Below are 24,322 nucleotides of genomic sequence, written 5' to 3'. Positions count from 1 at the left end.
TGGGCAGACAGACGACACAGGGGAGAGGGAGGCACAACTAGCGTGCAGCCACCCCTGGGAGGTCATAGCTGGTCAATGTGTCACATTGCCCTCCCCTCAGCCATGCGGATGTTGCAGAGGCATTAGCCACTGGTACTGCACTGTGCTGGCGGATGGCCCTGTGCCGGGCAGGGCAGATATAGTGAAGTTCAGGGCCGATGTCCATGGAACAAGTCTGCCGGACTCCTATTGCCAACAGGGGTGAACCTATAAGAACTGAGGAACCAGTCAAAAGCTACTTCCGGTGACACAAACAAAACACATTTCTCATCTGAGTCTTTAAATGTTCATGCCAGTAATTCAGCTTCCCTGTTCGAATGAGGGTGGAAAGGAGCAGCCGTAACATGGTGAACACCACTTTCTTTATGAAAATCTTCAAATTCCTAAGATATGAACTGGGAGCTGTTGTCTTTAACTAATGTATACAGAAGACCGTTCATTGCAAAAATTTTTTCACAAAGCTGAAATAGTAGCCACCACAGAAGTATACAGAAACAACCAATAACCATGAATTACAAGGAGCCAAAAGAGATTCAAAATAGGTCCCAGGAAATCTACATGAATTTGTTCCCAAGGCTGCTGTATCTGGCCATGGTGTAAGAGAATCACAGGGAATCACTTAATGAGTGGCTCACTGTGGGCAGTCTGCCAGAACTAGCACTATTTCCCATCAGTGCCTGCCCAAAAAATGCCTGTATGCTAACGCTTTTGTATGTGACACACCCTAGTGCCACACATGTAACAAACACGTAACCTTACTCTGAAGGGCAGACTACAACCTGGGGAGCAGTGTCGTGTGTAGCTAAAAGCAGCCATCCATTCCAAACAGAAAGACTTTATAATGTAAAATAATTTCTCAAAGGATCGGAAGCATGATCCCGAAGTTTATCCAGCCAGCTGTGTTGCACAAAAGAAACAATTTTAATTAAAACAGGATCTGCAAATACCTCAACCACAATTTCAGTGCTAGTAACAGGAAAAGCATCAACATTTTGAGCTTCCACGTCTAAATGAGAACATTTCTCCTTTGTCAAACTCTGGATCCTGGCCAGTTGGCAAGTGCGAAAAGACATTTGCATGTTGCACTATAAGCCGAAACTATATCTCATATCATGTCGGGAAGAGTGTCCATTGCTGTAAGTGCTGTATGCCCTTGTTCGACAAGGACACCAAAGCGTTAAAAAGAAAGACCAGTGGTTTGTGGTCTGTGATAAGGTGAAATGTAGACTCGTGTAGAAAAACATAATTTTTTATAAAACATACACAATCGCCAAAGCCTTTTTCTCTTTCAGAGAGTAACACTACTGACACCACTGTATTGAACTTAAGGATTTAAGAGGTATGTTCAATATGGTGTTCAGATCCATTTCCACACGTATGAGCAAGGACGGCACGAAGACCAAACTCGGGTGCGTACATTGCTAACACAGTGTGCTGGTCCAGCTGAAAAGTGACCATAAAGGGCCAACTGCAGCTTACATTTAAACAACTTAAATGTCCGATTGCAAGCTGGGACCAGTGAAAAGGAACATCCATATGTAACAGTGTGTGGAGCACTTGTGGCACAGTAATAATGGTTGGTATGAATTAGTGTTAATATGCAATTATACCTAAAAATGCTTTTAATTCTGTGACAGATGTGGGGTGTAGTAGTAGGTCAATAGCATCAATATGCTGGTGCAATGGTTTAATGTTAGCATGTGACACTTTAAAACCCAAAAAATAATGGATGGATGAAAAACTGTGTCTTTTCCAAATTGCACTTCAACCATGCAGACTGTAAAACAGAAAATAGAGCACAAAGCTTCTGCAAATGTTTCTCTGTGGAGGTGCTGGACACTGCAATGTCATCTAAATAGTTGATGCAGCATGAAACTGATGCAATAAGTTGCTCCAAAAAGTGTTGAAAAGTAGGTGGCGTGCTTGCTACATCAAAAGGCAAATGCTGGTATTTATAAAGCTCAAATGGGTATTGATAATTATAAGGCATTTAGATTCCTCATTGAACAGCAGCAGTAAATATGCCACTCCGAAGCCACTCTTTGAAAAATATGGCCCCCCAATAATATTGTTACAGATCATCAGGGCGCAGAAAAGGATAGGTATTAATGATTGACTGTGGAGTAATAAATTTCCAAAATCACTGCAGAGGTGTTATTTACTGGTAGGTCTTTTGATTATCACCAGTAGTGCTGACCATTCACTGGAAGAAATAGGTCAAATAACATAACGTGATTGAAGACACACTAATTCTGCTGTTGCTTGATCCTGTGAGTTTACTAGTACTGGGTGGACCCAGAAAAAATGCTGTCAGAGAGACTGTTTCATCAGAATATAAGCCTGATATTCTGTTGCACCACCCAGTCCTGGGAAAAATAGAGAGGAAAATTGGACCCAGGGTATCTAACTGTTCATATGGAACTTTATCATAAACCACATGCCCTTCATCAACGATGGAGAATCAAAACAGTTGAAAAGCACCCAAACAGAATTTCAGTGTAAACATTCTCCACAACTAGGAATTTTAATGAAAAAGCCACAGCCTTGGAAGTCACTGGTGCAGAAAACTGTTCAACAATGGGAATGTATTTTTTTTTATTAGTCGTCAACCTCTGTGACACTGGTGTCAGAGGGGGAGAATCCAAATCTACATAAGTTTAAGAATCACCAGTGTTGCTACAGCATGCGCGCGCACACGCACACGTCAGTGTATGTCTTGCTTTGGAACACTGTCACTGCTGACATACTTTTCATATCAATGTTCATTTCATCCCCACTCAGATTTGGGAAGGAGTTAGGAACAGAAGCAATGTGTCCTTTGTTATGGCACCTGTTACATGTTTTCCAGCTTTTGGGACACGCAGTCCATTCGTGTTGAATGAAGCAGTGTGGGCATAAAGGCAGTAGAGCATTAGCCTGTCACTGATGTGATTCGGTCTGTTGTCACAAATGACAATTACCTGTACAACATAAAGACATCTGCTGGACTGCTGCAGTAGAGTCATATGTTCCATTGTGGACTGACTGAAGGCTGGGAAGTGTGAGAGGGACAGATTCCTGATATTTCAGATCAGGCTTCCACCTGACTGCCTGCAGCCCATGAAACGTCAAATGACTTCCAAAACGGTACAATTTTCACATAGTAGAACTCACTCTTGAACTTTCCTATCAGGAGAAAAATGTATTGCATCACGAACCATTTGATCTCCATAGGATTCCCTATGAAAATCTGTCACAAAATTATGTTGGCTAAGTCGATGTAGTTCTGCTGCCCATGCCCTGTATGACTCTTTAGGTTGCTTTTGGCAGTGGTAAAATTCCACAAGAGCAGCCATAACGTATGTTTACATTGGAAGTAGAAAATAACTCACGCAAGTGATTGAAAGAAAGGCTGGAAAATTCTTGTAAGGGGTTGGGCTGATGCAACAACTGATACACGTGAGGTGAAATCCATGACAAAAAAGGGCCTTGCGCAAGTTTGCGCATGTTACCTTAAATGCTTGGAATGTCGCTACAGGCGTTTTTTTGTATATGTCCTGGTTCTCTGCTGCATCATTGTATGCAGTGAGTGGCAGCGGGTATGTTGTTGGTGGGGCTCCAGATTATGCCAGTGTAGTCGTCAAACTGAAAATAGCAACTGTCAGTGCTGTTGCTTGCTAAGAGATTGAAGCACTGCCTCCATGAAAATTAAACTCAAAGGACCAATGACTGATGTGGAACATGTGGAGTCAGGTACTGTACTTGCCATCAAACAAGTGTCCTAACTCCAGAACACAGTATGTTATTGCTAAAAACAGTACGTACACACACACACACACACACACACACACACACACACACACACACACACACACACACACGTGTAAGACAAGGTAGAATACAATTAGCAATGCACAAATGGTTGGCAGAGCCTTGTGCTCCAGCCTACATTGTCATTAGTTCCATCAAGGGGTGGCTGCACACGCAACTGCTGTCATATTAGCAAGCCAGGCGACCTCTAGTGGCTGAACCAAGCACAAACTTCACGTGCCAACTATGAAGCATTGTTGTTGTTGTTGTTGTTGTTGTTGTTGTTGCCGTCTTCGGTCCTAAGACTGGTTTGATGCAGCTCTCCATGCCACTCTATCCTGTGCAAGCTTCTTCAACTCCCAGTACCTACTGCAGCCTACATCCTTCTGAATATGGTTAGTGTACTCATATCTTGGTCTCCCTCTATGATTTTTACCCTCCACGCTGCCCTCCAATGCTAAATTTGTGATCCCTTGATGCCTCAGAACATGTCCTACCAACCGGTCCCTTCTTCTTGCCAAGTTGTGCCACAAACTCCTCTTCTCCCCAATCCTATTCAGTACCTCCTCATTAGTTATGTGATCTACCCATCTAATCTTCAGCATTCTTCTGTAGCACCGCATTTCAAAAGCTTCTATTCTCTTCTTGTACGAACTATTTATCGTCCATGTTTCACTTCCATACATGGCTACACTCCATACAAATACTTCCTGACACTTAAATCTATACTTGATGTTAACAAATTTCTCTTCTTCAGAAACGCCTTCCTTGCCATTGCCAGTCTACATTTAATATCCTCTCTACTTTGACCATCATCAGTTATTTTGCTCCGCAAATAGCAAAACTCCTTTACTACTTTAAGTGTGTAATTTCCTAATCTTAATTCCCTCAGCATCACCCGACTTAATTCGACTACATTCCATTATCATCATTTTGCTTTCGTTGATGTTCGCCTTATACCCTCCATTCAAGACACTGTCCATTCCGTTCAACTGCTCTTCAAAGTCCTTTGCTGTCTCTGACAGAATTACAATGTCATCAGCGAACCTCAAAGTTTTTGTTTCTTCTCCATGGATTTTAATACCTAATCTGAACTTTTGTTTTGATTCCTTTACTGCTTGCTCAATATACAGTTTGAATAGCATCGGGGAGAGGCTACAACCATGTCTCACTCCCTTCCCAACCACTGCTTCCCTTTCATGTCCCTCGACTCTTATAACTGCCATCTGGTTTCTGTAGAAGTAGTAAATAGCCTTTCGCTCCCTATATTTTACCCCTGCCACCTTCAGAATTTGAAAGAGAGTATTCCAGTCAACATTGTCAAAAGCTTTCTCTAAGTCTACAGATGCTAGAAATGTATGTTTTCCTTTCCTCAATCTATTTTCTAAGATAAGTCGTAGGGTCACTATTGCCTCATGTGCTCCAACATTTCTATGGAATCCAAACTGATCTTCCCCAAGGTCGGCTTCTACCAGTTTTTCCATTCGTCTGTAAAGAATTTGCATTAGTATTTTGCAGCTGTGACTTACTAAACTGATAGTTCGGTAATTTTCACATTTGTCAACACCTGCTTTCTTTGGGATTGGAATTATTATATTCTTCTTGAAGTCTGAGGCAATTTCGCCTGTCTCATACATCTCGCTCACCAAATCGTATAGTTTTGTCAGGACTGGCTCTCCCAAGGCTGTCAGTAGTTCTAATGGAATGTTGTCTACTTCTGGGGCCTTGTTTCGACTTAGGTTTTTCAGTGCTCTGTCAAACTCTTCATACAGTATCATATATCCCATTTCATCTTCATCTACATCCTCTTCCATTTCCATAATATTGTCCTCAAGAACATCGCCCCTGTATAGACCCTCTATATACTCCTTCCACTTTTCTGCTTTCCCTTCTTTGGTTAGCACTAGGTTTCCATCTGAGCTCTTGATATTCATACAAGTGGTTCTCTTTCCTCCAAAGGTCTCTCTAATTTTCCTGTAGGCAGTATTTATCTTACCCCTAGTAAGTTAAGCCACTACATCCTTACATTTGTCCTCTAGCCATCCCTGCTTAGCCATTTTGCACTTCCTGTTGATCTCATTTTTGAGAGGTTTGTATTCCTTTTTGCCTGCTTCATTTACTGCATTTTTATATTTTCTCCTTTTATCAACTAAATTCAGTATCTTCTGTTACCCAAGGATTTCTACCAGCCCTCGTCTTTTTACCTACTTGATCCTCTGCTGCCTTCGCTACTTCATCCCTCAAAGCTACCCATTCTTCTTCTACCATATTTCTTTCCCCCATTCCTGTCAATTGTTCCCTTATGCTCTCCCTGAAACTCTGTACAACCTCTGGTTTACTCAGTTTATCCAGGTCCCATCTCCTTATATTCCCACCTTTTTGCAATTTCTCCAGTTTTAATCTACAGTTCATAACCAATAGATTGTGGTCAGAGTCCACATCTGCGCCTGGAAATGTCTTACAATTTAAAACCTGGTACCTAAATCTCTGTCTTACCATTATATAATCTATCTGAATCCTGTCAGTATCTACAGGCTTCTTCCATGTATACAACCCTCTTTTGTGATTCTTGAACCAGGTGTTAGCTATGATTAAGTTATGCTCTGTGCAAAACTCTACCAGGTGGCTTCTTCTTTCATTTCTTTGCCCCAATCCATATTCACCTAATACGTTTCCTTCTCTTCCTTTTCCTACTGTCAAATTCCAGTCACCCATGACTATTAAATTTTGGTCTCCCTTCACTACCTGAATAAGTTCTTTTATCTCATCATACATTTCATCAATTTCTTCATCATCTGCAGAGCTAGTTGGCATATAAACTTGTACTACAGTAGTAGGCGTGGGCCTCGTGTCTATCTTGGCCACAATAATGCATTCACCATGCTGTTTGTAGTAGCTTACCCGCACTCCTATTTTCCTAGTCATTATTAAAGCTACTCCTGCATTACCTGTACTTGATTTTGTATTTATAACCTTGCATTCACCTGACCAAAAGTCTTGCTTGTTCCGCCACCGAACTTCACTAATTCCCTCTATATCTAACTTTAACCTATCCATTTCCCTTTTTAAATTTTCTAACCTACCTGCCCAATTAAGGGATCTGACATTCCACACTCCGATTCGTAGAAGCCAGTTTTCTTTCTCCTGATAACAGCATCCTCCTGAGTAGTCCCCGCCCAGGGATCCGAAGGGGGGGGGACTATTTTACCTCTGGAATATTTTACCCAAGAGGACGCCATCATCATTTGATCATACAGTAAATCTGCATGCCCTCGGGAAAAATTATGGCTGTAGTTTCCCCTTGCTTTCAGCCGTTCGCAGTACCTGCACAGCAAGGCCGTTTTGGTTATTGTTACAAGGCCAGATCAGTCAATCATCCAGACTGTTGCCCCTACAACTACTGAAAATGCTGCTGCCCCTCTTCAGGAACCACACGTTTGTCTGGCCTCTCAACAGATACCCCTCTGTTGTGGTTGCACCTGCGTTATGGCTATCTGTATCGTTGAGGCACGCAAGCCTCCCCACCAACAGCAAGGTCCATGGTTCAGAGGGGGGATGAAGCAGTGTACGCACGAGGTTGGTAGTTCAGCAGGTGTAAACAATAAATTATCATCTTTTGCTTTATACAGGTTTGTGCCACCAGTAAATTAGTAAGGAAGGTGATATTTTGAAAAAAGATTTGTGTTTCAGTGATCTGTCAGATTTTTCTTGCAATAGCACATTCCTGTTATTATTGACTTTAAAACAGCAAAATTTTTAGGTCAGAGACAGGTTACAGACAGGCAGTCCTGAAAACAATAACAATATAAGAACAGAAAATATTCAGTACATTCCAAAAGGTAAGGTTAGTATACAGGGCTATTCACAATGATATGCAAATATTTTAATATGTTATTCTACCAGTGAAACTAAAGAAAAAAAGTTCATACAAACATAGGTCAGCAAATATTTGGTTACGGAGTTATGACTATTAAAAGATTTTGTCTGTAAATTTATCAACTTCGTTAATACGAAGCTATCGCAGAACTGTTCAAGGTTAAAGTAAAGTACAATTTCCATTTATTTTGTTATTGGTCTGGTGAATCTGATAAAACATGTCCCAGATCTGTATCTGCAGTAGTTTTTCAGAATATCCAGAGAAGCAAAGATTATTGTACAAGTAAATTTGTGTAATTTCTATTAAGAATGTAGAAACGTTTGTCATCATTGGCAACCGTTATTGAGTTGTTTGTCATTTACTAAACATGAAATGGGTTATTTCTCTGTATTGTTCAGTGAAAGAACATAACAACAGTGTGTTTAAGTGAAACCACATGGTAAGTGTTCTCAATTGTAGATTATTTATGAAATCGGCATGCCTTTCAAATTTATGACCAAGAAATGGTGTTTATTTATGGCAAATGTGATGGTAATGCTATGGCTGCAGTTAACGATTTCTAAAGTATGACCCATTAGTGGAATATTTCAAAAGTTACGGGAGACAAGTTCTCTACCTAGCGTTCATAATCAGTACGAGCACTTGATACGTGAATACGATAATGAGGATATTATGGAGGCTGTTCAACATAGCCTGGGTACCAGTACCCGACATCTCTCTTAGCGATTAGGCATTTCACAATCTAAAGTATGGCATATACTGAAGTAAATATTCTGTATCCTTACCATAAACAAAAAGTCCATCATTTACATCTGGGAGATACTGCTTTTTGCTAGGAGTCGTGCAACTGGTTAAATACTTACCAACTGTTACACAAATACATTTTATTTACTGATGAGGCACACTTTACTCAAGATGGTATAAACAATTTTCATAACAAACCCTTATGAGATCTGAAGCAAATCCATATGCTACAGAGCAATGCAATTTGCAGCAGCAATTTAGCATAAATGTGTGGTAGGGTATAATCTACACACACTTTATTGGACCATTCATTTTCTCAGGACATCTAATGGGCGAGACGTACTTATTTCACCAATGCTGTTACTGCACATTTAAATGAACATTTTTCCCCAGAAATGGATTGGTCTTGGTGCTACACGTCTGTGGCTACTGAGATCGTCCCATTTGACACCAATGGATTTTTGTGTATGGGGATGGATGAAAGACAGTTTGAGGCATTACTTGCTTGAATTATGAATGCATTAGACAAAATGAAGATCAACCCTGTGAAACTGAAACGAGCAACAAAATATGTTCATACATGTGCAGCTAAATACATTGAACTCAGAGAAATTTTTGATCATTTATTGTGAAACTGTATGAACACTGTACAACTTCCTTATCACTGAGCTTTGTTTTTTCCGGTTTAACATGAATTCACATGTGCTAGGGTATTAATAAAAGCAGATTATCTGACACATTCATGCAGTTTCAGTTAACGTTATTACTGCCACTTTTCCAAACTTAAATTCTCTTTAACTTCTGTTGCAAACATTGTGTAATTGTGTGGAATTTAAAAAAACGAATGGGGCCAAGTAATTAATAAATTAAAAATTTTATGAAATTACTTCTTTGCTTTTCTAGGTGTTGTTAAACTCGCACAGTTTTTCGATGGCTTCGTATTAACAAAGTTGCTACATTTCAGGCAAAATCTTTTATTAGTCATAACTCTGTAACTAAACATTTGCAGACATATGTTTATATGAACTAGTTTCTTTAGTTTTACTTGTAGAATAACCTATTAATATATTTGCATATCTTCATGAATCACTCTGTATTTCATCAGAATGAATGGAACTGAAAAATGAGGTATATTCACAAATTCGATATGATGGAGCAGATCATATATTAAAGAGTTATTTTCTGTGCCTATGTGAGCACCATGTAATCACAGGGACAGAATAGTTAAACGTAAGTGCATGTCGTATGTACTAAAGAGTTTTGCGCTAGTGTTCGTGTGTTTACAGTGGTTCTGCACTTACATGAAATATACCCCACACCTGAGAAAGGTAACTAACATTCAGATATCTAGAATGGTGATAGGAGGATAGTAAGGACAGTGATGTCGTGATCAGATAAATCAAACTTGGCATCCTGCAAGTCAGAAGTTGGTACGTCTGATCCCTCCATTGGGTAGATTGGTAAGTGCACTTACAGGCAGAAGTACATATCTTAAAGTGTGGTAGCAGGAAGAACAGGTTTTATGTTCAGGTGAATAGAGCTTTATGAACAGAAACACAAATGCAGTAGATGTAATACTGAATAAAAAATATCACATTTGATCTGCTGTAAATAGTGTACTGAATTCCATAATGTAATCGAGATAGTCACAAAGCCAAGACTTACCACAGTAGTGCAAATATGTGCCTACTAGATCCACAGATGATAAAGCAATTGAAAGAATGTATAATGAGATAAAAGAAATTATTCAGATTGTCGAGGGAGATAAAAATTTGAGATAGGGCTGGAATTTGATATTAGAAACAGGAAAATAGTACAGTAATGGAAATCAGTATAAAGGCATGAATATTTGTGGGGAAAAATTGACATTGTTGGCTGGAATAATTGTGCACAGTGTATATGCAATAGTCTGAGATCCAGTATGACAACAAGCACAGTCAAATGGTAGTGCAGTTGATGTAATACAGTATATAACAAGACATCAATGTTTCAGGTGGTAGATGGTATAACTCAATATAGAGGAGCAGGCTCTGTCTGGTATTACTGTGTACATATTTGCCTTTACAACAAATAAGAAACACACTATTAATGGCAGTGTGAGTTGTGTACATAAACCACGATTGTGACAATGTCATATGGGAAACAGCATGGGATGAAAAAGAAAAAGATCAATGTGTACAAGGTAACGGAATTCTCTGACCATCATATCACTAAGAGGTTGAAACGTTCAGCTACAGTGATTGATAATTTTGTTAGATTGGGTGCACGATATGGATGAAAGGAAAATATGAGAAAAGTAGAAAATTATCTGAGTCACTGAAAGGGTTCCTTTTGTGCAAAGCAAGGGCTACAAACTGTTATTCTTCTCAACTTGTTCCTGATTTACAGTTGTCAGTAACTGCCAGACGTGTACAAGAAATTCTGTCAAGTTCCAAACATCTTGCATTCAAGGAACGACTGCAGAAACCTGCTCTAACACTCAAATATAAATAAGCTAGACTGGAGTTGTTCACTGAAGAACATATGTGGACTTCAGATTGGGATACAGAGATTTTCAGTGATGAGAAGAAATTTAATTTAGATTTCCAAGTGGACTTCAGTATTATTGGCGTGATGTGAGAGCTGTGCAGCAAGTAAGATTGAACATAAATTTTGGTGGCGGAAGTGTTGCAGTTTGGGCAGTCTTCGGGACGAAACATAAATCACCCATTGCTTGGCTAGACACAAGAATGGACTCTTGAGACTTACACTACACTGAGATGCTAGAGCCAGAATTGATTAGAATGTATCAGAACCTAGGCAATGAATGTCAACAAGTTAATGCATCTATGCATGTTTCTGCTACACGCAAAGAGTGGTTTGAAGATACAGATATGGATGTTTTGCTCTGGTATGCGCACAGCCAGGATATGAACCCCATGGAAAACCTTTGGGGAATACTTGCAGAGTGTTTTTGCCACAGTTGAAGGCAATTTGAGGTTGTATGTGAGCTGAAAAGTGCAATAAATTTCACTGCAAGAACTACAAATTGCAACAAAATCAACGCTGAAGAGAATTTTGAACAATGGAACCAACAGTCCAATAACACAACAGGACAGTAAGTGCCTTTATACCATCTTCCATCCAGGAAATGCAAATGCCGTATTTTGCTACGTTAAGAAAGAAGCTATGTAATTCCATCATAATAGTGCGTGTATTATATATATTTACTACATTCATAATAAATTTAATACAGTATGCTACAGACATTGCAATATTACTTTCATTGCAACTGTTACTTTATACTGATTTCCAATACTATAAAAGAACTGAATGGAGAAAGAATAAAAGGGGAAACTGTCTGATAGAATTTTGTATACAGTAGAATTTAATTGTTGCTAACACTTGGTTCAAGAATCCTAAAAGGATTCTTTACATGAAAGGAACCTGGAGACATGAGAATGTATCTGATTGTATAATGCTGAGAGAGAGAGAGAGAGAGAGAGAGAGAGAGAGAGAGAGAGAGAGATTGAATTTTAAACTACAGAATGTTTCCAAGAGAAGTAGTGTATTCTGATTATAATTTACTTTTATGAACTACTTATTAAAACTGAAGAAATTTAAGAAATTTGGTACATGCAACTTGGATAAACTGAAAAAATGAAAGGTTGTTGAAATGGGGAATTAGGCAGCTATTGACTAAAACAAGGGAAAGGAATACTGTAGAAAACAAATATGTTGTTGTTGTTGTTGTTGTTGTTGTGGTCTTCAGTCCTGAGGCGGTTTGATGCAGCTATTCATGCTACCCTATCCTGTGCAAGTTTCTTCATCTCCCAGTACCTACTGCAACCTACATCCTTCTGAATCTGCTTAGTGTATTCATCTCTTGGTCTCCCTCTACGATTTTTACCCTCCACGCTGCCCTCCAATGCTAAATTTGTGATCCCTTGATGCCTCAGAACATGTCCTACCAACCGGTCCCTTCTTCTCATCAAGTTGTGCCACAAACTTCTCTTCTCCCCAATTCTGTTCATTACCACCTCATTAGTTATGTGATCTACCCATCTAATCTTCAGCATTCTTCTGTAGCACCACATTTCAAAAGCTTCTATTCTCTTCTTGCCCAAACTATTTATCATCCATGTTTCACTTCCATACATGCCTACACTCCATACAAATACTTTCAGAAACGACTTCCTGACACTTAAATCTGTTATTGATGTTAACAAATTTCTCATCTTCAGAAACGCTTTCCTTGCCATTGCCAGTCTACATTTTATATCTTCTCTATTTCGACCATCATCAGTTATTTTGCTCCCCAAATAGCAAAACTCATTTACTACTTTAAGTGTCTCATTTCCTAATCTAATTCCCTCAGCGTCATCCAACTTAATTCGACTACATTCCATTATCCTCATTTTGCTTTTGTTGATGTTCATCTTACACACTCCTTTCAACATACTGTCCATTCCATTCAACTGCTCTTCCAAGTCCTTTGCTGTCTCTGACACAATTACAATGTCATCAGTGAACCTCAAAGTTTTTATTTCTTCTCCATGGATTTTAATTCCTACTCCGATTTCCCCCCCCCCCCCCCCCCCTTACTGCTTGTTCAATATACAGATTGAATAACATCGGGGAGAAGCCACAACCATCTCTCACTTCCTTCCCAGCCAATGCTTCCCTTTCATGGCCCCCCACCTTCAGAATTTGGAAGAGAGTATTCCAGTCAACATTGTCAAAAGCTTTCTCTAAGTCTACAAATGCTAGAAGCGTAGGTTTGCCTTTCCTTAATCTTTCTTCTAAGATAAGTCGTAAGGTCAGTATTGCCTCACGTGTTCCAATATTTCTACGGAATCCAAACTGATCTTCTCCGAGGGTGGCTTCTACCAGTTTTTCCATTCGTCTGTAAAGAATTCGTGTTAGTATTTTGCAGCTGTGACTTACTAAACCGATGGTTCGTTAATTTTCACATTTGTCAACACCTGCTTTCTTTGGGATGGAATTAAAATTCTTGAAGTCTGAGGGTACTTCGCCTGTCTCATACATCTTGCTCACCAGATGGTAGAGTTTTGTCAGGACAGGCTCTCCCAAGGCCGTCAGTAGTTCTAATGGAATGTTGTCTACTCCTGGTTCCTTGTTTCGGCTCAGGTCTTTCAGAGCTCTGTCAAACTCTCCACGCAGTATTGTATCTCCCATTTCATCTACATTCTCTTCCATTTCTATAATATTGTCCTCAAGTACATCGCCCTTGTATAGACCCTCTATATACTCCTTCCACCTTTCTGCTTTCCCTTCTTTGGTTAGGACTGGGTTTCCATCTGAGCTCTTGATATTCATACAAGTGGTTCTCTTTTCTCCAAAAGTCTCTTTAATTTTCCTGTAGGCACTATCTATCTTACCCCTAGTGAGATAAGCCTCTATATCCTTACATTTGTCCTCTAGCCATCCCTGCTTAGGCATTTTGCACTTCCTGTCGATCTCATTTTTGAGATGTTTGTATTCCTTTTTGCTTGCTTCATTTACTGCGTTTTTATGTTTCTTCCTTTCATTAATTAAATTCAATATTTCTTCTGTTACCCAAGGATTTCTACTAGCCTTCGCCTTTTTACCTACTTGATTCTCTGCTGCCTTCACTACTTCATCCCTCAAATCTACCCATTCTTCTTCTACTGTATTTCTTTCCCCCATTCCTGTCAATTGTTCCCTTATGCTCTCCCTGAAACTCTGTACAGCCTCTGGTTTTTTCAGTTTATCCAGGTCCCATCTCCTTAAATTCCCACTTTTTTGCAATTTCTTCAGTTTTAATCTACAGTTCATAACCAATAGATTGTGATCAGAGTCCACATCTGCCCCTGGAAATGTCTTACAATTTAAAACCTGGTTCCTAAATCTCTGTCTTACCATTATATAATCTATCTGATACCTTTTAGTATCTCCGGGATTCTTCCATGTATACAACCTTCTTTTATGATTCTTGAACCAAGTGTTAGCTACGATTGAGTTATGCTCTGTGCAAAATTCTAACAGACGGCTTCCTCTTTCATTTCTTCCCCCCAATCCATATTCACCTACTATGTTTCCGTCTCTCCATTTTCCTACACTCGAATTCCAGTCACCCATGACTATTAAACTTTCATCTCGCTTCACTATCTGAATAATTTCTTTTATTTGTCATATATTTCTTCAATTTCTTCATCATCTGCAGAGCTAGTTGGCATATAAACTTGTACTACAGTAGTAGGCGTGGGCTTCATGTCTATCTTGGCCACAATAATGCGTTCACTATGCTGTTTGTAGTAGCTTACCCACACTCCTATTTTCCTAGTCATTATTAAACCTACTCCTGCATTATCCCTATTTGATTTTGTATGTATAACCATGTTTTCACCTGACCAGAAGTCTTGTTCCTCCTGCCACCGAACTTCACTAATTCCCACTATATCTAACTTTAACCTATCCATTTCCCTTTTTCAATTTTCTAACCTACCTGCCCGAGTAAGGGATCTGACATTCCACGCTCCGATCCGTAGAACGCCAGTTTTCTTTCTCCTGATAACAACGTCCTCTTGAGTAGTCCCCGCCCAGGGATCCGAATGGGAGACTATTTTACCTCCGGAATATTTTACCCAAGAGGACGCCATCATCATTTAACCATACAGTAAAACTGCATGCCCTCGGGAAAAATTACGGCTGCAGTTTCCCCTTGCTTTCAGCCGTTCGCAGTACCTGCACAGCAAGGCTGTTTTGGTTATTGTTACAAGGCCAGATCAGTCAATCATCCAGACTGTTGCCCCTGCAACTACTGAAAAGGCTGCTGCCCCTCTTCAGGAACCACACATTTGTCTGGCCTCTCAACAGATACCCCTCCATTGTGGTTGCATCTACGGTACAGCCATCTGTATCGCTGAGGCACGCAAGCCTCCCCACCATCGGCAAGGTCCATGGTTCATGGGGGAAGAAAACAAATAAGTTGCACTGAAATTCGGTAATGACAATGTATTTCTGTCAAAAATGGCAACATACTTGGGAGATCAGCTGAACAAAATTCTGTGTATCTTGGAAATGGGTTATGCAGTGAACATCACCAAATGTAAAACAGTGTTGCTGGAATGTAGTGCAATGAAATTCAAAGATTCCAACGTAATTATATTAGAAAATAAGGCAATAAAGTAGTAGTAGGTAGAAGTAGTAGTAGTAGTAGTAGTAGTAGTAGTATGTTTTACTATTTGGGCAGCAAAATAACTGATGGCTGATGTATAGAGGATATGAGACCAGCAATAGCAAGAAAAGCTTTTCATAAAGAGTGTATGTAAATCTCTAATAGAATTTCAAGTGTTATGAAATACCTTGTGAAAGTAACTCTTGTGCTGCAGCCTTGTACAGAAATGAAATGTAGATGTTAAAAAGCACAGAAAAGAGGGGAAGGCAAGCTTTTGAAATGTTGCGGATAAGGCGGGTAGATCAGGTACCCACTGAAGAGGTGTTGTTGTTGTGGTCTTCAGTCCTGAGACTGGTTTGATGCAGCTCTCCATGCTACTCTATCCTGTGCAAGCTTCTTCATCTCCCAGTACCTACTGCAACCTACATCCTTCTGAATCTGCTTAGTGTATTCATCTCTTGGTCTCCCTCTACGATTTTTACCCTCCACGCTGCCCTCCAATGCTAAATTTGTGATCCCTTGATGCCTCAAAACATGTCCTACCAACCGATCCCTTCTTCTAGTCAAGTTGTGCCACAAACTTCTCTTCTCCCCAATCCTGTTCAATACCTCCTCATTAGTTACGTGATCTACCCATCTAATCTTCAGCATTCTTCTGTAGCACCACATTTCGAAAGCTTCTATTCTCTTCTTGTCCAAACTGGTTATCGTCCATGTTTCACTTCCATACATGGCTACACTCCATACAAATACTTTCAGAAAAGACTTCCTGACACTTAAATCTATACTCGATGTTAACAAATTTCTCTTCTTGAGAAACGCTTTCCTTGCCATTGCCAGTCTACATTTTATATCCTCTCTACTTCGACCATCATCAGTTATTTTACTCCCTAAATAGCAAAACTCCTTTACTACTTTAAGTGTCTCATTTCCTAATCTAATCCCCTCAGCATCACCCGATGTAATTTGACTACATTCCATTATCCTCGTTTTGCTTTTGTTGATGTTCATCTTATATCCTCCTTTCAAGACACTGTCCATTCCGTTCAACTGCTCTTCCAAGTCCTTTGCTGTCTCTGACAGAATTACAATGTCATCGGCGAACCTCAAAGTTTTTACTTCTTCTCCATGAATTTTAATACCTACTCCGAATTTTTCTTTTGTTTCCTTTACTGCTTGCTCTATATACAGATTGAATAACATGGGGGATAGGCTACAACCCTGTCTCACTCCTTTCCCAACCACTGCCTCCCTTTCATGCCCCTTGACTCTTATAGCTGCCATCTGGTTTCTGTACAAATTGTAAATAGCCCTTCGCTCCCTGTATTTTACCCCTGCCACCTTCAGAATTTGAAAGAGAGTAGTCCAGTTAACGTTGTCAAAAGCTTTCTCTAAGTCTACAAATGCTAGAAACGTAGGTTTGCCTTTTCTTAATCTTTCTTCTAAGATAAGTCGCAAGGTTAGTATTGCCTCACGTGTTCCAACATTTCTACGGAATCCAAACTGATCTTCCCCGACGTCCGCTTCTACTAGTTTTTCCATTCGTCTGTAAAGATTTCGCGTTAGTATTTTGCAGCTGTGACTTATTAAACTGATAGTTCGGTAATTTTCACATCTGTCAACACCTGCTTTCTTTGGGATTGGAATTATTATATTCTTCTGGAAGTCTGTGGGTATTTCGCCTGTCTCATACATCTTGCTCACCACATGGTAGAGTTTTGTCATGACTGGCTCTCCCAAGGCCATCAGTAGTTCTAATGGAATGTTGTCTACTCCCGGGGCCTTGTTTCGACTCAGGTCTTACAGTGCTCTGTCAAACTCTTCACGCAGTGTCTTATCTCCCATTTCATCTTCATCTACATCCTCTTCCATTTCCATAATATTGTCCTCAAGCACATCGCCCTTGTATAAACCCTCTATATACTCCTTCCACCTTTCTGCCTTCCCTTCTTTGCTTAGAACTGGGTTGCCATCTGAGCTCTTGATATTCATACAAGTGGTACCCTGAAGAGGTACAGAATTGAATTCGAAAGGAAAGAAATGTATGGCATAGCTTATCTAAAAGAAAAAGTATGTTGACCGGACACATCTTGTGCCATCAAAGAATAGTCAGTTTGGTAATGAATGGAGGTTTGAGAGTTAAAAATTGTAAATACACACTAATGCATGATTACAGGAAGCAGTGTCAGTTATGGGGGTTTTAATAGTTACGAAAGGATAGAGACTTGCACAGTATAGAGTAGGGTGGAGAGCTGCCTCAAACCAGTCTTTGGACTGATGATGATAACCATGACCATAACACAAACAGAAGTCTAGAATTGTGCAGCATCAATTATTTGTTGTTTGTAACCCAGTCTCCCTCTCTCCCTGTAGCTCCTTTTAGTACTGTGGAAATTATTACCTGATGTATTAACATGCCCTATCATTGTGTCCCTTTTTCTTGTCAGTATTTTCCAAATGTTTCTTTCTTTGTCAATTCTGGTGACAGAAACAAAGAAAAAATCCCTTGGCTCAAGAACTGCTAACAAATGTTGTTAAAGTGCTGTTTTATACGAGAGTGGTAAGCACATTGCCCAAAGATGTTCAAGTTCTGATAGATTGGATGCACAATAATATAACTGATATCAAATTGTTCAAAGTTTGTAGAGATAGTTTCAAGAGATAATCCAGCGGTGCAATTTTTGAAATTGGTTTGAATATGTTCTAACGACCAAGCAAGAGACCAACGAGACAAATAGGGAGTTGTGATTGGAACCAGAGTGAAAGCATTGGACATTATATGCATTGTCGTTAGAGTGAGAGAAAAGGGGAGAGTAGAAGGCAAATAGCATTTTCAGTTACAATGTACAATAAGTGTTACAGTATTTAATTTGAAAGGGACATTGTTGCTGTGTTACTTCAGAAACTTCTTTTTTGATTATGTTGGCAAAATTGAAGCCATTCACTGACTCAACATCTCATTGTGAGCCCTTTGACTGTGATGACTGTGATAGTAGTTGAAGCAGCACTTTAGTGCAGCATGGCTCTGGTTTGGTAGCAGTGTAGCTGTTTATTTCAAAACACTTGTTTCTCATTTAACTTAGTTAGAAAACTGGGCCCATTTGATTTCAGCACAACTGTTGGACTGCCTCCATTCTTCATTACCTACTCTAAAGTCAACAGGTACCATCTCGGTGTACAATAAATGATTTTTCTGTCAGTTAAATGTCATTGCATTTTATAAAATTTAATTTTACTGACAGATAATGTTTCGGTATATATTCCATTGTATCTGTCAGTTCTATGTTTGCATACTTTGCTATGAAACTGTAGTATTGTGATAGATCACAGTAAATAGTGTAAATACTGTAAATAACTAACCTAGTTCTCGAAGTGCCAGTCCATAAGCAGGAACATAATTGATGAAATGAGTGGTATTCAGCATAGAAAGAGGCCTCACAATGCAAAATACGTGGTACCACACTGCATTTTGCATATAGCAGTGAGTACATTCAGGATACAAAATAGTCAGGTCAGTAAGTTACTTTGGGCGTACCCAAAGGGAGTATTAAAAAGTCCTTACTATTCATTATATATGTAAATGATAGAGCAGAGGACATTGAAAACCCTGTGAGGCTGTTTAAGGAAGCTACTGTTCCATATTGCTGCAACACCATTGATCTGTAGCAACATGCTTTAGGCATTACGTACTGTATCATATATAAGTGAACAGTAATAAGTGTAACCCAGCCATAAAAGAAACTGTTTCTGGAACACTTGTTTTGCCAATTCATGAGAATAGAATTGTTACTGGGGAGGATAGTACAGGAGATACAGAAGATTTAATGAACAGTGATGCAGTTCATCATGGGTGAATTCAGTATGACAAAGAGACATGTATTCCTTATCCTGTACACTATTATACAGTTGAGTATGCTGCTTATGAGACAGAACTGTATGATTGTCTACAAAGATTATTGAGCAAGGTAGCATAGATATCAAACCATATTGATGTAACTTAGAATAGCTGCTCAGAAAATTAGTTTCTTTAAATTTCCTTGTGTGTGAGAGATGAGAATCATTGCAAACGGGATGATATTCATAATAAAATTTTGAGAGGCATGTAATGTATGCAGAAATATGTATGCACTCGTAACTGAGATTTTTTTTTTCCTTTTCTTTCAGTTTCCTGAACATCCGTTGGTAACGCTGGAGTCCACTAATTGTCCCAAGGAGGAAACACAAAAAAAATTGGGACCAGAAGAAACTGAGAACATTGTAAGTATTAATGTCTGTGAGGTATTGCATGTGGAACAAAAAATTCTTTGGCTAATTGCAGAATGTAAAGGATGTGTTACAAAGAAATAAGTCATCTGGAACTAAGTGCTGTTTGTAATTTCCCACCATCCTTGTACAGTTCTTCCTGATTCAGGTTTTTTTCTGCCACTTGGTGGCAATTGTGAGGAACTTCTCATTAGTGCTTGGAACAATATGTATAACCATACCTACAGCAACTCTTCTTGAAACTGAACATTTTGTATAATGCATGTGTTGGAGGTTTTAAATCCAAATTTAGAGGAACAGTTAGAGAGAGAGAGAGAGAGAGAGAGAGAGAGAGAGAGAGAGAGAGAGAGAGAGAGTTGCAGAAGAATAATTTGACTCGTTTCACTTCAAATGTAGCTTGGCTCTTTAATCTTTCCATGGCATCAGGCTACTTTATGTTTGAACAGGTCATTTACATTTGTGTTTTTTGTGCCATGGAAGTTATCAGAGGTAATAAATATTACTACATGATAGGTCACCTCCTATGTAGGTTGATTCCAACATATATGCAGTGTTACTAAATTCCATGGTACATTCACAGAAAGACTTTCGAATTTGGCTTTAGCATACAGTTCTCCACAGAGATCCATTTGTAACATTACAGATTGTCATGGCAGAGCTAAGCAAGAAGAATAATCTTGGTATATTTTGTGAGCTTGCTGAGGCCTTTTGTGGAGTACAAAACAATACACTATATGATCAAAAGTATCTGGACACCTGGCTGAAAATGACTTCAAAGTTTGTGGCACCCTCCATGGTTATACAGGAATTCAGTATGGTGTTGGCCCACCCATAGCTTTGATGATAGCTTCCATTCTCGCAGGCATATTTCTGTCAGGTTTCTTGGGGAATGGCATTCTTCACGGTGTGCTGCACTAAGGATAGGTATTACTGTCAGTTGGTGAGGCTTGGTACAAAGTTGGTGTTCCAAATCATCCCAAAGGTGTTCTATAGGATTCAGGTCAGGACTCTGTGCAAGCCAGCCCATTACAGGTATGTTATTGTCATGTAACCACCCCACCAAAGGCCATGCTTTATGAACAGGTGCTCGATCATGTGGAAATATGCAATCGCCATCCCCGCATTGCTCTTCAACAGTGGGAATCAAGAAAATGCTTAAAACACCAGTGTAGGCATGTTCTGCTGTTGTGCCACACAAAACAACAAGCGATGCAAGCCCCCTCCATGAAACACACACACACACACACACACACACACACACACACACTGTAACACCACTGCCTCTGAAGTTTACTGTTGGCACTACACATGCTAGCAGATAATGATCATGAGGCATTAGCCATACCCAAACCCCAGTATCGGATCGCCACGTTGTGTACCATGATTCCTCACTCCACACAACGTTTCTCCACAGTTCAATCATCCAATGTTCGCACTCCTTCATCAAGTGAGGCATCATTCGGCATTTACTGATGTGATGTGTGGTTTACGAGAAGCCTTTCGATCGTGATATCCAAAGCTTCTCGCCTCCCACCAAACTGTCATAGTACTTCCAGTGGATCCTGATGCAGTTTGAAATTCCTGTGTGATGGTCTGGATGCATGTCACCTATTACACATTATGACCCTCTTTAACTGTCTGTGGTCTCTGTCAGACAACTGACAAGGTCGGCCTATACGCTTTTGTGCTGTACATGTCCCTTCAAGTTTCCACTTCACTATTACAGTGGAAACAGTGGACAGGTGTATAGGAGTGTGGAAATCTCGCATACAGACGTATGACACAAGTTAAACCCAATCACCTGACAATGTTCTGAGTGCCCCAGTCTGCTCTCTCATGATACCTAATGATGACTGAGGCACTGATATGGAGTACCTTGCAGTAGGTGGCAGCACAATGCACTTAATATGAAAATTGTATGTTTTTGGTGGTGTCCGGATACTTTTGACCACATAGTGTACTATATAAAGTAATATGATGCGGAATTTGTCATTTATCTTGTGTGATGGAAAGCAGATGGTCACATCAACTGCTTCCCTGCTGTGAACTAATTAATTCATTATGCTCCGTCACTCCCAAGATGCTGAAGATATGTTTAAATTTGGTCTGGAGTTTTACTGAAGCAGTGTTGACATATTTACGTGTTCCATTCCATTGACCTCTCACAGCTGTGGACGAGTTACTTCCCTATGTTGGTCAAGGCCAAATTTTTGATTATTTATGATGCAATACATGTGCCTCTTTCTATGCTAACATTTGCAAGAAACTTCATTACGATATCTTGAACTTTTTATGACATTTGATGACTGTTATGACAACATGACTCACAATGCGCAGGGACGGGAATGGGTGTATCATCAGACCATCTGTCTGATATAAAAATCAATAACTCTACAACAAAATCAGATATTACTCTACTCTCAATTTTATTTAAATTGTGATATTTTAACTACATTTCAGATTGTTAGGTATGCACAGAACTGAATAATTGAAGAAAAGAATTACTGTATGAAACAGCATTATCACAACAAATGAGTGCAGGGAGCATGGATGCCAAAGAAGTGTTTAGATTAGATTAGATTAGATTAATACTTGTTCCATAGATCATGAATACGACACTTCGTAATGATGTGGAACGTGTCAGGTTAATAAAAGATGTCTGTACAAGATATTACATCACACAAAATATTGCATGACACTAATCTTTAAGTTGGTTTTTTTTCTTTTTTTTTCCCTCCCTTAATTTATATCCAAAAATTCAGCCAATGGTGAAACATGTTCACACAGTGATATTTGCTGAAAGGAAATTATAAACAACTTTGTGAGTGCAACACAGTTCAGATATGGAAGTATATAAAAATTTTCCCACAAATTTGTTGCCCATTGAATTATGTAAGGTAATTAGTTTGCCTGTATGTTGCTTAACTGGTTCAAATGAAAGTTTAGCCCAGTGATGATTTTCCAGCACTTTGTACAAGTGAAAATATAAATTACCTGAAAGGTATGTAACCTGTATCAGTTCCAATGTACTGATAATCAATATCACAAAGAGAATTGCACCTTAGCTCTGGTTTTTGAATGTCACCTAGAAAGAAAAAAATAAGACATTTATTGCCCATGTATGTGTAACTGTTAAGATGTATGACGAGAGAGAAATAAGATAATTGAAATATTACTCAATGCCCAGGTCATACTAGTTCAATATCTTGATTCAGTTAGTTTTGTAATTTGTCCTTACATTTTTTCTAAAGTGATTCTTAGATAAATCCTGAACAATTTTGTAAAGAAAATAAATATATTTTGACTGTAAGACCTGGAAGCACTTCAGGGAAAAGATTCAACGGTTGAGGGAATCAAAATCAAACAGGATATCCTTGTTGGCCTATGAATTTGACAGCTCTTCAGAACAAGCAGTTCGATGGAATGCACCATGGTGATGAGAAGATTGTTCAGAAAGTTTCAAAATGTTCACTTCAATATCTTAACTGAGAGAATACAAAATTATAGACAAGAATTTTCCCCAGGATATTGAAGTCATGGAGAAAAGATATACTGGGAGGTGAGCTGTTACATTGGCAGACTACTACTTGACTGTTGACATGGATGCTCAAGAACCAACTTATAAGCTGTAAGGCAAATGGAAATGCAAAGCCGATTTATAATTTGATTAAAAATCTTCAAAAGTCATATAAGAATATTGACAATAATAATAAAAAATATTTGTCATACTGAATGTGCACTCTAGCGGTACTTCCCATTATTTTCTGATTCGTAATAGATTTATGGATTTCTGATAATTACTATAAGAAATTTTAAAGAACATGGAAATTTCTTATTTTCTTTTCGGTTTTATTTACTAATTTTGTGAGTTGGTGTTTTTGGAATTTTATTACTGCAAATGTCTCATATTACTCAAATAGTTCCTCATCTCAAGGATTCACAATTATGAAAAAAAATCCTGTATTAAACTTTCAAAGCTACATTGTGATCTAAATAAGTATGTATATTAATGGTATAAAACTGGTTATGTATTTCTGAAGCTGGTGCTTAGTATTTATTTTAATGTCTGTTTTTCATCATATTATATCTAAATAAGTGTAACAATCCTAAATATAAATATTTTCAAATTTTTTATAACACTTCATTGCATAGTTTATCAGATGTGAATTTAGTTACTACATTTTTATTATTTTTGTTTGAAGTAGTGTTCATTTAATCTCAAACATCATATTAGTTGCTCAGGTCCCACTGAGTTATGTTAAATGGTGGACAACTGTGAAAGCTCTGTGAGTACTGGTCTTACTTTCTGTAACATGTCCTTACAATTACCTGAATTCCTCAAATTCTTTTATGCATGTTGCCAGTAGCATGCTTTGACCTTGGCGTAGTACTGACTACAAATAACAAAGTAGTTTTTAGTGTAGTCCCCCTGATAAGAAAATCGTATTACTAGATAATACCAGAAACTG

The 24,322-nt window shown here is 38.9% G+C and overlaps 2 protein-coding genes across 6 annotated transcripts in view; both read left to right on the top strand.

Annotated features, from left to right (window-relative positions):
* Window positions 1–24,322, top strand: part of LOC126212861 (zinc finger protein 83-like) — a 1,762,073-nt gene that overhangs the window by 42,178 nt on the left and 1,695,573 nt on the right. The window lies entirely within an intron of this gene.
* Window positions 1–24,322, top strand: part of LOC126212867 (zinc finger protein 726-like) — a 196,359-nt gene that overhangs the window by 41,520 nt on the left and 130,517 nt on the right. For both annotated transcript variants that reach the window (XM_049940355.1, XM_049940357.1), the window contains exon 4: window positions 19,755–19,847. In XM_049940355.1, the coding sequence (XP_049796312.1) occupies window positions 19,755–19,847 (93 nt within the window). The remainder of the gene's footprint in view (window positions 1–19,754; window positions 19,848–24,322) is intronic.

Source organism: Schistocerca nitens, chromosome 11 (assembly GCF_023898315.1).
Source record: "Schistocerca nitens isolate TAMUIC-IGC-003100 chromosome 11, iqSchNite1.1, whole genome shotgun sequence".
NCBI lineage: Eukaryota > Metazoa > Arthropoda > Insecta > Orthoptera > Acrididae > Schistocerca > Schistocerca nitens.
Note: the sequence above shows the minus strand (reverse complement) of the source record. Positions and strands in the feature narration are given on the sequence as shown.